The following is a 14,452-nucleotide window of genomic DNA, read 5'->3' on the forward strand; positions in this document are numbered from 1 at the left end:
CGGCGACCAAGGGGGGTGGAGTGCCCCCCAAGCCAAGTGGGGCGCCCCCACCCCTAGGGTTTCCAACCCTAGGCGCAGGGGAGGCCCATGGGGAGCGCACCAGCCCACTAGGGGCTAGTTCCCCTCCCACTTCAGCCCATGGGGACCTCCCGGATAGGTGGCCCCACCCAGTGGACCCCCGGGACCCTTCCGATGGTCCCGGTACAATATCGAGTACCCCTGAAAGTTTCCCGATGGCCGAAACTTGACTTCCTATATATAAATCTTCACCTCCGGACCATTCCAGAACTCCTCGTGACGTCCGAGATCTCATCCGTGGCTCCAAACAACTTTCGGATTACCATATACTAATATCTCAACAACCCTAGTGTCACCGAACCTTAAGTGTGTAGACCCTACTGGTTCGGGAGACACACAGACATGACCGAGAGGACTCTCCGGTCAATAACCAACAACGGGATCTGGATACCCATGTTGGCTCCCACATGCTCCTCGATGATCTCATCGGATGAACCACGATGTCGAGGATTCAATCAATCCGTATACAATTCCCTTTGTTAATCGGTATGTTACTTGCCCGAGACTCGATCGTCGGTATCCCAATACCTCGTTCAATCTCGTTACCGGCAAGTCACTTTTCTCATACCGTAATGCATGATCCCACGATCAACCACTTGGTCACATTGAGCTCATTATGATGATGCATTACCGAGTGGGCCCAGAGATACCTCTCCGTCATACGGAGTGGCAAATCCCAGTATCGATTCGTGCCAACACAACAGACACTTTCGGAGATACCTGTAGTGTACCTTTATAGTCACCTAGTTACGTTGTGACATTTGGCACACCCAAAGCACTCCTACGGTATCCGGGAGTTGCACAATCTCATGGTCTAAGGAAATGATACTTGACATTCGGAAAAGCTATAGCAAACGAACTACACGATCTTAGAGCTATGCTTAGGATTGGGTCTTGTCCATCACATCATTCTCCTAATGATGTGATCCCGTTATCAATGACATCCAATGTCCATAGTCAGGAAACCATGACTATCTTTTGATCAATGAGCTAGTCAACTAGAGGCTCACTAGGGACGTGTTGTGGTCTATGTATTCACACATGTATTACGATTTCCGGATAACACAATTATAGCATGAACAATAGACAATTATCATGAACAAAGAAATATAATAATAACCATTTTATTATTGCCTCTAGGGCATATTTCCAACAGTCTCCCACTTGCACTAGAGTCAATAGTCTAGTTACATTGTGATGAATCAAACACCCATGCAGTTCTGGTGTTGATCATGTTTTGCTCTAGGGAGAGGTTTAGTCAATGGATCTGCCACATTCAGGTCCGTATGTACTTTACAAATCTCTATGTCTCCATTTTGAACACTTTCATGAATGGAGTTGAAGCGACGCTTGATATGCCTGGTCTTCCTGTGAAACCTGGGCTCCTTGGCAAGGGCAATAGCTCCATTGTTGTCACAGAAGAGAGTCATCGGGCCCGACGCATTGGGTATGACTCCTAGGTCGGTAATGAACTCCTTCACCCAGATTGCCTCTTGTGTTGCCTCCAAGGCTGCCATGTACTCCGCTTCACATGCAGATCCCGCCACATTGCTTTGCTTGCAACTGCACCAGCTTACTGCCCCACCATTCAAAATATACACGTATCCGGTTTGTGACTTAGAGTCATCCAGATCTGTGTCGAAGCTAGCATCGACGTAACCCTTTACGACGAGCTCTTCGTCACCTCCATAAACAAGAAACATATCCTTAGTCCTTTTCAGGTACTTCAGGATATTCTTGACCGCTGTCCAGTGTTCCATGCCGGGATTACTTTGGTACCTTCCTACCAAACTTACGGCAAGGTTTACATCAGGTCTGGTACACAGCATAGCATACATGATAGACCCTATGGCCGAGGCATAGGGGACGACACTCATCTTTTCTCTATCTTCTGCCGTGGTCGGGCATTGAGCCGTGCTCAATCTCGTACCTTGCAACATAGGCAAGAACCCCTTCTTTGACTGATCCATTTTGAACTTCTTCAATATCTTGTCAAGGCACGTACTCTGTGAAAGACCAATGAGGCGTCTCGATCTATCTTTATAGATCTTGATGCCTAATATATAAGTAGCTTCTCCAAGATCCTTCATTGAAAAACACTTGTTCAAGTAGGCCTTTATGCTTTCCAAGAATTCTATATCATTTCCCATCAGCAGTATGTCATCCACATACAATATGAGAAATGCTACAGAGCTCCCACTCACTTTCTTGTAAATGCAGGCTTCTCCATAAGTCTGCGTAAACCCAAACGCTTTGATCATCTCATCAAAATGAATGTTCCAACTCTGAGATGCTTGCACCAGCCCATAAATCGAGCGTTGGAGCTTGCACACCTTGTCAGCATTCTTAGGATCGACAAAACCTTCCGGCTGCATCATATACAATTCTTCCTTAAGGAAACCATTAAGGAACGCCGCTTTGACGTCCATTTGCCATATCTCATAATCATAGAATGCGGCAATTGCTAACATGACTCGGACGGACTTTAGCTTCGCTACGGGTGAGAAAGTCTCATCGTAGTCAACCCCTTGAACTTGTCGATAACCCTTAGCGATAAGCCGAGCTTTATAGATGGTCACATTACCATCCCCGTCTGTCTTCCTCTTAAAGATCCATTTATTTTTTATGGCTCGCCGATCATCGGGAAAGTCAGTCAAAGTCCATACTTCGTTTTCATACATGGATCCTATCTCGGATTTCATGGCTTCCAACCATTTGTCAGAATCCGGGCCCGCCGTCGCTTCTTCATAGTTCGAAGGTTCACCATTGTCTAACAACATGATTTCCAAGACAGGGTTGCCGTACCACTCTGGTGCGGAACGTGTCCTCGTGGACCTACGAAGTTCAGTAGCAACTTGATCTGAAGTTTCATGATCATCATCATTAACTTCCTCTCTAGTCGGTGCAGGCACCTCAAGAACATTTTCTTGAGCTGCGCCACTTACCGGTTCAAGAGGTAATACTTCATCAAGTTCTACTTTCCTCCCACTTATTTCTTTCGAGAGAAACTCTTTCTCTAGAAAGGACCCATTCTTGGCAACAAAGATCTTGCCTTCGGATCTGAGGTAGAAGGTATACCCAATAGTTTCTTTAGGGTATCCTATGAAGACGCATTTTTCCGATTTGGGTTCGAGCTTTTCAGGTTGAAGTTTCTTGACATAAGCATCGCATCCCCAAACTTTTAGAAATGATAGCTTAGGTTTCTTCCCAAACCATAATTCATACGGTGTCGTCTCAACGGGTTTCGACGGAGCCCTATTTAAAGTGAATGCTGCAGTCTCTAAAGCATAGCCCCAAAATGACAGCGGTAGATCGGTAAGAGACATCATAGATCGCACCATATCCAATAGAGTGTGATTACGACGTTCGGACACACCATTACGCTGAGGTGTTCCAAGCGGCGTGAGTTGTGAAACTATTCCACATTTTCTTAAGTGTGTGCCAAATTCATGACTCAAGTATTCTCCCCCACGATCTGATCGCAAGAACTTGATTTTCTTGTCACGTTTGATTCTCAACCTCACTCTGAAATTCCTTGAACTTTTCAAAGGTCTCAGACTTGTGTTTCATTAAGTAGACATACCCATATCTACTCAAGTCATCAGTGAGGGTGAGAACATAACGATAGCCACTGCGAGCCTCAACACTCATTGGACCGCACACATCAGTATGTATGATTTCTAATAAGTTGGTTGCTCGCTTCATTGTTCCTGAGAACGGAGTCTTGGTCATTTTACCCATGAGGCATGGTTCGCACGTGTCAAATGATTCGTAATCAAGAGACTCCAAAAGTCCATCTGCATGGAGCTTCTTCATGCGTTTGACACCTATGTGACCAAGGCGGCAGTGCCACAAGTATGTGGGACTATCATTATCAACCTTACATCTTTTGGTATTCACACTATGAATATGTGTAACATTACGCTCGAGATTCATTAAGAATAAACCATTCACCAACGGAGCATGACCATAAAACATATCTCTCATATAAATAGAACAACCATTATTCTCGGATTTAAATGAGTAGCCATCTCGAATTAAACGAGATCCTGATACAATGTTCATGCTCAAAGCTGGCACTAAATAACAATTATTGAGGTTTAAAACTAACCCCGTAGGTAAATGTAGAGGCAGCGTGCCGACGACGATCACATCGACCTTGGAACCATTCCCGACGCGCATCGTCACCTCGTCCTTCGCCAGTCTCCGCTTATTCCGCAGCTCCTGCTTTGAGTTACACATGTGAGCAACCGCACCGGTATCAAATACCCAGGAGCTACTACGAGTACTGGTAAGGTACACATCAATTACATGTATATCACATATACCTTTAGTGTTGCCGGCCTTCTTGTCCGCTAAGTATTTGGGCCAGATCCGCTTCCACTGACCACTTCCCTTGCAATAAAAACACTCAGTCTCGGGCTTGGGTCCATTCTTTGGTTTCTTCCCGGCAGCTTGCTTACCGGGCGCGGCAACTCCCTTGCCGTACTTCTTGAAGTTCTTCTTACCCTTGCCTTTCTTGAACTTAGTGGTTTTATTCACCATCAACACTTGATGTTCCTTTTTGATTTCCACCTCTGCTGATTTCAGCATTGAATATACCTCAGGAATGGTCTTTTCCATCCCCTGCATATTGAAGTTCATCACAAAGCTCTTGTAGCTCGATGGAAGCGACTGAAGGATTCTGTCAATGACCGCGTCATCCGGGAGATTAACTCCCAGTTGAGTCAAGCGGTTATGCAACCCAGACATTTTGAGTATGTGCTCACTGACAGAACTATTTTCCTCCATCTTATAGCTGAAGAACTTGTCAGAGACTTCATATCTCTCGACCCGGGCATGAGCTTGGAAAACCATTTTCAGCTCTTCGAACATCTCATATGCTCCGTGTCTCTCAAAACGTTTTTGTAGCCCCGATTCTAAGCTGTAAAGCATGCTGCACTGAACGAGGGAGTAATCATCAGCACGTGACTGCCAAGCGTTCATAACGTCTTGGTTCTCAGGGATGGGTGCGTCACCTAGCGGTGCTTCTAGGACATAATCTTTCTTGGCAGCTATGAGGATGATCCTCAGGTTCCGGACCCAGTTCGTATAGTTGCTGCCATCATCTTTCATCTTGGTTTTCTCTAGGAACGCGTTGAAGTTGAGGGCAACGTGGGCCATTTGATCTACAAGACATATTGTAAAGATTTTAGACTAAGTTCATGATAATTAAGTTCATCTAATCAAATTACTCAATGAACTCCCACTCAGATAGACATCCCTCCAGTCATCTAAGTGAAACATGATCCAAGTTAACTAGGCCGTGTCCGATCATCACGTGAGACGGACTAGTCAACATCTGTGAACATCTTCATGTTGATCGTATCTTCTATACGACTCATGCTCGACCTTTCGGTCTTCCGGGTTCCGAGGCCATGTCTGTACATGCTAGGCTCGTCAAGTCAACCTAAGTGTATTGCGTGTGTAAATCTGGCTTACACCCGTTGTATTCGAACGTTAGAATCTATCACACCCGATCATCACGTGGTGCTTCGAAACAACGAACCTTCACAACGATGCACAGTTAGGGGGAACACTTTCTTGAAATTATTATGAGGGATCATCTTATTTAAGCTACCGTCATTCTAAGCAAATAAGATGTAAAACATGATAAACATCACATGCAATCAAATAGTGACATGATATGGCCAATATCATTTGCTCCTTTTGATCTCCATCTTCGGGGCTTCATGATCATCGTTGTCACCGGCATGACACCATGATCTCCATCATCATGATCTCCATCATCGTGTCTTCTTGAAGTTGTCTCGTCATCTCTTACTTCTACTACTATGGCTAATGCTTTAGCAATAAAGTAAAGTAATTACATGACGTTTATGTTGACACACAGGTCATAAATAAATAAAGACAACTCCTATGGCTCCTGCCGGTTGTCATACTCATCGACATGCAAGTCGTGATTCCTATTACAAGAACATGATCAATCTCATAGATCACATATATCATTCATCACATCCTTTTGGCCATATCACATCACACGGCACATGCTGCAAAAACAAGTTAGACGTCCTCTAATTGTTGTTGCAAGTTTTTACGTGGCTGCTATAGGTTTCTAGAAAGAACGTTTCTTACCTACGCCAAAACCACAACGTGATATGCCAATTTCTATTTACCCTTCATAAGGACCCTTTTCATCGAATCCGATCCGACTAAAGTGGGAGAGACAGACACCCGCCAGCCACCTTATGCAACTAGTGCATGTCAATCGGTGGAACCAGTCTCACGTAAGCGTACGTGTAAGGTCGGTCCGGGCCGCTTCATCCCACGATGCCGCCGAATCAAGATAAGACTAGTAACGGCAAGCAAATTGAAAATATCCACGCCCACACCTGCTTTGTGTTCTACTCGTGCATAGAAACTACACATAGACCTAGCTCAGGATGCCACTGTTGGGGAACGTAGCAGAATTTTAAAATTTTCTACGTATCACCAAGATCAATCTATGGAGTCATCTAGCAACGAGGGAGAGAGGAGTTCATCTACATACCCTTGTAGATCGCGCGCGGAAGCGTTCAAGAGAACGGGGTTGATGGAGTCGTACTCGTCGTGATCCAAATCACCGATGACCTAGCGCCGAACGGACGACACCTCCGCGTTCAACACACGTACGGTTGGGAAGACGTCTCCTCCAACTTGATCCAGCAAGGGGGAAGGAGAGGTTGATGAAGATCCAGCAGCACGACGGCGTGGTGGTGGAAGCAACGGTGATCTCGGCAGGGCTTCGCCAAGCACAGGGAGAGGGAGGAGTGTCACGGGAGGGAGAGGGAGAGGCCAGGGGCTAGGGTGCGTCTGCCCTCCCTCCCCCACTATTTATAGGACCCCTAGGGGGGGGGCGGCCCTAGGATATGCCATCTCCAAGGGGGGCGGCGGCCAAGGGGGGTGGAGTGCCCCCCAAGCCAAGTGGGGCGCCCCCACCCCTAGGGTTTCCAACCCTAGGCGCAGGGGAGGCCCATGGGGGGGGGGGTTGCACCAGCCCACTAGGGGCTGGTTCCCCTCCCACTTCAGCCCATGGGGCCCTCCGGGATAGGTGGCCCCACCCGGTGGACCCCCGGGACCCTTCCGGTGGTCCCGGTACAATACCGAGTACCCCCGAAACTTTCCCGATGGCCGAAACTTGACATCCTATATATAAATCTTCACCTCCGGACCATTTCGGAACTCCTCGTGACGTCCGGGATCTCATCTGGGACTCCGAACAACTTTTGGATTACCGTATACTAATATCTCAACAACCCTAGCATCACCGAACCTTAAGTGTGTAGACCCTACGGGTTTGGGAGACACGCAGACATGACCGAGACGACTCTCCGGTCAATAACCAACAGCGGGATCTGGATACCCATGTTGGCTCCCACATGCTCCTCAATGATCTCATCGGATGAACCACGATGTCGAGGATTCAATCATTCCGTATACAATTCCCTTTGTCAATCGGTACATTACTTGCCCGAGACTCGATCGTCGGTATCCCAATACCTCGTTCAATCTCGTTACCGGCAAGTCACTTTACTCGTACCATAATGCATGATCCCGCGATCAAACACTTGGTCACATTGAGCTCATTATGATGATGCATTACCGAGTGGGCCGAGAGACAACTCTCCGTCATACGGAGTGACAAATCCCAGTCCCGATTCGTGCCAACCCAACAGACACTTTTGGAGATACCTGTAGTGTATCTTTATAGTCACCCAGTTACGTTGTGACGTTTGGCACACGCAAAGCACTCCTACGGTATCCGGGAGTTGCACAATCTCATGGTCTAAGGAAATGATACTTGACATTCGGAAAAGCTATAGCAAACGAACTACACGATCTTAGAGCTATGCTTAGGATTGGGTCTTGTCCATCACATCATTCTCCTAATGATGTGATCCCGTTATCAATAACATCCAATGTCCATAGCCAGGAAACCATGACTATCTTTTGATCAACGAGCTAGTCAACTAGAGGCTCACTAGGGACGTGTTGTGGTCTATGTATTCACACATGTATTACGATTTCCGGATAACACAATTATAGCATGAACAATAGAAAATTATCATGAACAAAGAAATATAATAATAACCATTTTATTATTGCCTCTAGGGCATATTTCCAACAGAATCGACTTCGTTTCACCGGACGACTGAAATGCAGAATCTGTGGCAGGCTTCTTGGCTTGCAGCAAATCACTCGGATTTGCATTTTTCTGATATTCTTGCAGTTCTACTACTCCCATTTGTGCATCGGCAATTTTTGAGCCCTTTTGGAAGCACTCTTCTGCCTTCTGCCGATTACTAGTGACAGTGATTACTCCTTTAGGACCAGGCATCTTCAATTTGAGATACACATAACATGGTCGAGCCATAAAACGTGCATAAGCGGGCCTACCCAGAATAGCATGGTAAGCACTCTTGAAATCCACTAACTCAAATGTCAACTTTTCTTTGCGGTAATTCTTGGAATCACCAAAAACCACATCAAAGGCGATCTGGCCGAGTGACTGAGCCTTCTTGCCAGGTATAACACCATGGAAACTCATGTTGCTTTCACTAAGCTTGGACATCGGAATGCCCATTCCCTTCAAAGTTTCAGCATAAAGGATATTCAGGCCACTGCCACCATCCATCAACACTTTAGTCAGTTGAGTGCTTTCAACTACTGGGTCGACCACCAGTGCTTGCCTCCCAGGGGTGGCTATATGTGCTGGATGGTCAGACTGGTCGAATGTGATGGCATTCTGGGACCACTTCAGATAACTGGGTGTTGCAGGAGCAACCATGTTTACTTCTCTGTTAATAACTTTCAACCGACTTTTGCTTTCAGCATCAGCAAAAATCATCAGCGTGGAATTGACATTGGGAAAACCATCATCATCTTCTTCCCCATCCTCACCTCCGTCCGACTCCTTTTCCTTCTCCTTGGGTTGTTTCTCTCGGAACTGCTGGATCAGGAAACGACAATGTCGAGTGGTGTGTTTAGGGTAAATGATGTTCCCCTCTTCATCTTTTTTGGTATGAATATGGCACGGTAAATCCAACACATCATTCCCATCTTTATCCTTAACTCTTTTGGGAGTCCAGGGCCCTTTGGGCTTTATTTTGAACTTTCCTTGGGCAACAACCAAAGCTTCACCAGGAGCATCTGGTTCGGCCTTTTGCTTCTGTTTCCGACTGGAATTCCCTCCTCCGGTTTCTTGGGCGACTGTTTTGTGCTTGCCACTCCGGAGTCGGTCTTCCTCTTCGCCGTTGGAGTATTTGGTGGAAATCTCCATCATCCGAGTCAGAGTCATATCTCCTGTCCGACCGAATTTCAGATTCAACTCTCGATACTTAACGCCTTCCTTGAAGGCACAGATTGCATGGTGATCTGACACATTCTCCACTCTATGGTGTAACGTGATCCATCTCTGGATATAGTCTATCAAGATTTCATTCGGTTTCTGAACACAACATCGCAATTCTGTCAACCCTGCAGGCCTTTTGCAAGTACCTTCAAAGGTTCTAACAAACACTCGAGCAAGTTCCTCCCAACTATATATGCTGCCAGGAGCCAACTGATTCAACCACGCTCTGGCTGAGCCCTCCAACATCAAGGGAAGGTGCTTCATAGCCACATCATCATTGCCGCCACCAATCTGTACAACCACTCGGTAGTCCTCAAGCCAAGTGTCTGGCTTGGACTCACCGGTGAACTTGCTGACTCCAGTCGCCAACCTGAAGTTGGGAGGAATCACTGCTGCTCTGATGGCTTTGCTGAAACACTCGGGTCCTGAAACGTGCACCCTGCTTCCAGTCGGATGATCTCTATCGTGGCCTTATCTGTGAGCCCTGTTCCTATCAACCAGAACTTGAACGAGGATAGATCTTGCATCAAATCCTGGCTCTCTAGGGTCGACCGGAATTCTTCGTTCGCCGCTGTGGGGGCGCCTGTCATCATCTTGCCGCCGAGGCACGTATGACCCACTCCTCGGAGGAGGCGTGGGCACTCGACGACGGCCATCGTGGTCGAGTCGATGATCATACTGCTCACGGTTCCTGTACTGATTTTACCGGTGCCCACGTCCCTCACGCCGCGGAGGCGATCTTGGGCTGTGAGCAGATTGGACAGTATATGCCACCATAGATCTGCTATGAATTCTATTCCGCGACTGAGATACTGCTGTATTCTGCTCTCCTACTGCCCGGAGTAAAGCCCGGATTTGCATCAAACCTCGGCCAGCTTCTGACTGGGAAGGTTGAATTGACTCTGCTATTCGAGCTGCAGTTGTGAGATTCTGGATCGGAGTTCGGTATACCTGAGTCGGGGGCGGAAAAAGTTGTCGTCGACTGGACTCAGGAATCCGCTGCCGAGCACGATCGTCGAGTGCGCGCTGGAGGTTTTCTAGTCGAGTGCGCTCAGCCAAGTTGGCCAGGCGCGCCTCCTCCAAGGCCTGGGCCTCGGAGGTCTCTCCAACGATAGGAGTGTGAAGTGCATCCATATTACGGCGGCGAAGATCTTCCCTCCGCTGCGAAGAGAGGGGTTCGGGGCTGTACTCCTCATGGACATGTGATGGATCACCGACGCCATCACCACCGTCTTCACGGGAGAAGCCAGGAGGACTGCGTGGTCCATTGACCATCAAGACTTCCCCCGTGGGGTCGCTGCTGTCGCACTCGGATGCAGTCTCGACGGAGCCAGTCGACAGATCAAACAGGCCGTAGAGAGTTTCATCGGGCTCGATCGCCGCAATTTGTGGGGTGGCCGATTGGCGGGCCACCGCATGCCTCACCCACCGCTGAAGCCGCGACCGACTGGATCGCTGGCGCCGGCGAACAACGAGAAGCGAGGATGCCGTAGGAGCCGACTGATACTGAGTCGACGACTGTCGAAAAAGGACGCCGCGGACGCATGCACGGAAGTGCGTCGCCCCACGGACGGGGAGCGCCTCGACGTCGAGTGGAGCCTCGTGGAGCCAAGCGAAGTCGTCGGCGATGAAGACGAGCGCGCCGAGACAGATCTCGTGGCCTTCAGCCAATCCTCCATCGGAAACCATGATGATGGGAATCGGAAGAATTGCAACTTCTCCAACAAACTTCTAAGACACCTGCCCCATGGTGGGCGCCAACTGTCGTGGATCTGAGACTGACAGTAGAATGGGGGGTAGGTATGAGGAGGCAAGATCCTAGCTATGTAGTAGTTGTACACATGAGTTTACGAGTTCAGACCCTTCGCGGAGGAAGTAACAGCCCTACGTCTCGGTGCCCTGAGGCGGTCGACTGGATTGTATGTGTGTGTGAGTTTACAAAAGATGCGAACCCTTGTCCCAGAGGAGGGGGTGGCTTATATAGAGTGCGCCAGGACCCCCAGTTCCCCTCCGTTACACAGGATTCAATGTACATTAAGAGTGGAACGTTACTGGTAACGCTAGCAATTAAGTGGTATAAAGGAAAATTAAGTCTATAAGTAAACGCCCGACCGTTGTTTGTGCAGAGTGGCTTTAGATCTTCTGTACGTCGAGTGGCTTCGGTGACGGTCGAGTGACATTGATTCTTCCGAGTGAAATGTCTCTGATCGAGTGGATGATGGTACCCTTTGAATGCTTCTGGCTTGAGGGTGATGTCCTTGGGAAGGGCGTCTAGGTCAGGCCTATGACCCTACCCTAGGTACATAGCTTCATTAGCCGCCGCCAAGAAGAAAGCCATGAAGGAAGCTAAGGCTGTTGCTACCGCCGCGACCCTTGTGTGGCCTACTGGAGGGCATGACTTGTTCATCTCCTACTTGCTTGTTCATGTGCTAGCTTTATATGCTCTGTTCATAAATGTCTCGGTTCTATGCTATATATGTGCACACATGTTCAGGTATCGGCATGAGTTGCATATTGTGAATGCCATGTTTACTCTTTACTCATGGATTAGATTAATAAAAAAAGTGCTAATATATCTAGCAAAAATGTCTGCACAGAAAACACTTTTCAACAGAAAGAAATAAAGAAGCCCTAAAGAAAGAAAGAAGGAAGAAAGAAAAATCTAAGTCTAGCTACAAAGTGGCAGAAAAGCCCTAAAGCAAAGCTTTCGCATTGGCAGGGAAAGCTCAAAGCTAGCTAGCGAGGAGTCCATCGCCGGAGCCTTTCCAACCGAGACGATTCGCAAGCATTTCCCTTTGGAAAGGCACTGTTAGCAGTGCCGTGCCACCATACGGGAAAAGACACAAAAGGCGCCCCCTTTCCGCAGCCAAAGCGAGTAAAGCGACGCACCTTGGTTTCGGATAGTCTTTATCGCTTTTCCCCCCGCCACGAAAAAGCCATCAAATGTCCAGTTGATTGTAAAGCAAGGAAGCCATCTTTCGTCGCTTTTACATCCCCTGCCGCAAAAGTGATTAGGGATGATCATCAAGACTCTTAGTGGGTAAGTATCATCGCGCTCGTTGACGACGACGGTGCGTCGAAAATGGGCCGTTTCTTGCTGCTGAAACAAGCTTAATTTGGCCCTGTTTGGAACGCGGGAGTTTTTTGGTCGATTTCAGCGGAAATTTGGCACCGTGATCTTGATCTTTTTGCAAAGTTCACGTAGCCAAATGGGTCCTTGATCGAGCTAGTCGTGGCGGCAATGGAGTGTGGCCGCGGGCAGGCCAGGTGGCGGGACGGGGACGCGAACCGAACGGCATCGCACGTCACCGTATCCCACATGCACTGCACCGCAGTTAGATGTTCCTTTTCCTTCGCCTCGCCCTGTTAAAGGAAAGAGGAAAGGAAATCACGGCGCCCACCCAACACCCACCACAGAGCACGTATCCTATTCGTGCTCCTAGCTAGCAAGCGAGCTATATATACGGCCGATGAGACACACTTCTCCGTGGCATCGGAGAGCGCGGGGCACACACTGACCGACATGGTGTCTCACTCTCACCTCGAGATGGGCGGCGCGGCGGGGATCAAGCTCTTCGGCAAGGTCATCACGCGGCAGCCGACACGCACGGGCGCAGACGGCGGCGGTGGCGGCGTGGTGGTGTCCAAGACGCAGCAGGCGGCGCCCATGTCGTCGTCCTCGTCGTCTTCGGGGCGCGGGAGCGCCGAGCAGCTGGAGGAGGCCGCGAGGGCGCGCGCGGCGGCGGCGGAGGCGCGGCTGCCGTGCCCGCGGTGCCGGAGCGAGGACACCAAGTTCTGCTACTTCAACAACTACAACGTCAACCAGCCGCGGCACTTCTGCCGGGCCTGCCACCGCTACTGGACGGCCGGCGGCGCCATCCGCAACGTGCCCGTCGGCTCCGGCCGCCGCAAGAACCGCCCGGTGCTGCACGGTGCCTCCACGGTCATGAGTGTTGCCGACCACCACTTGGCGGGGCCGGCGTCTCCGGGGATGCCGAATGGGCTTGGCTTCCACCCAGATCATGGATGGTCTCAGGCCGTCCCGCCGACGGCTTACCTCGGCCACGGAGAGATGGAGCAGTGCTGGTGGCTCGTTCATCAGTACCCAGCCCAAGGCCAGGTCAACGGGGACGTCCAACTAAGCCCTTCGTCTCTGCGGATCAACCAATACGCATGAATAAAATTTAAATTTGTTGCCGTATGTTCCAACAATGTAAAAAGTTGCAAATTCAGGCTTCCCAGCTCCTGTCGATTGAAACTCCGGGTTTGCTGTTTCTCAATCGATCGGGGAATAGTTATAGCGCAATCGATGCTATAGTGGTCAGATTGTACGCAGAGATTTGTTCTCATTTTTGTTTTTATATTGTTGTTATTTCTTCTACTGTTTTTATTGGAGACAATTGAGAAATTCAATTGAGCTCTAGGCGCTCCCTTGAAACTAGGGATGAAAAAAAGAGTGGGAACGGACGAAATTGGGTGCTGCCATATATGTTTTCGTGTTTTTTTTTCTGAATACGGAAGCCAATACAGAAATGCCGGAAACAAATACAGAAACGAGTACTACCTAAAATGAAAATGGAGCTAATACAACATGGACACAGGGATGGAAACGAAGTGTTCACCGAAACTAAAGATCCGTTGAAACATAGACAAAAAGACAAGGAAACCAATATAAGTTGTTCAATTGATCCCCCACGTCGCCCAATTTTAGACACCCCCCCTCCCCGCCCGCCCGCGTCGCCCCCGCTCGGGCGACTCGGCGGAGTTGCAACCCTAGCCGCCGGGGGCTCCCCGTCCTTCCATCCCTCCCTCCGCCGCCGTCAAAGGACGCCGCCGGCTTATAACGCGGGGGCTGACTACGGTGGCAGGGGCCTCCCCTCTTTCCTGCGCCATGGGGGCGGTGCGGATCCCGCCGGCGTGTGGTCGCATGGCCGATCTGGCCTTGGTGGCGTGGCGGGCCTGCTTTCCAGCGGCGGCGCCTCG

At 49.1% G+C, this 14,452-nt stretch overlaps 1 protein-coding gene across 1 annotated transcript; it reads left to right on the forward strand.

The window, feature by feature from the left end:
* The first annotated feature begins 12,921 nt into the window (after window positions 1–12,921).
* Window positions 12,922–13,830, forward strand: LOC119321167 (dof zinc finger protein 5-like). The gene has a single exon (XM_037594991.1). The coding sequence runs from the start codon at window positions 12,993–12,995 to the stop codon at window positions 13,644–13,646; it is 654 nt and encodes a 217-aa protein (XP_037450888.1). The 5' UTR covers window positions 12,922–12,992; the 3' UTR covers window positions 13,647–13,830.
* Window positions 13,831–14,452: the final 622 nt, after the last annotated feature.

The sequence above is a fragment of the Triticum dicoccoides genome, chromosome 1A (assembly GCF_002162155.2).
Source record: "Triticum dicoccoides isolate Atlit2015 ecotype Zavitan chromosome 1A, WEW_v2.0, whole genome shotgun sequence".
NCBI lineage: Eukaryota > Viridiplantae > Streptophyta > Magnoliopsida > Poales > Poaceae > Triticum > Triticum dicoccoides.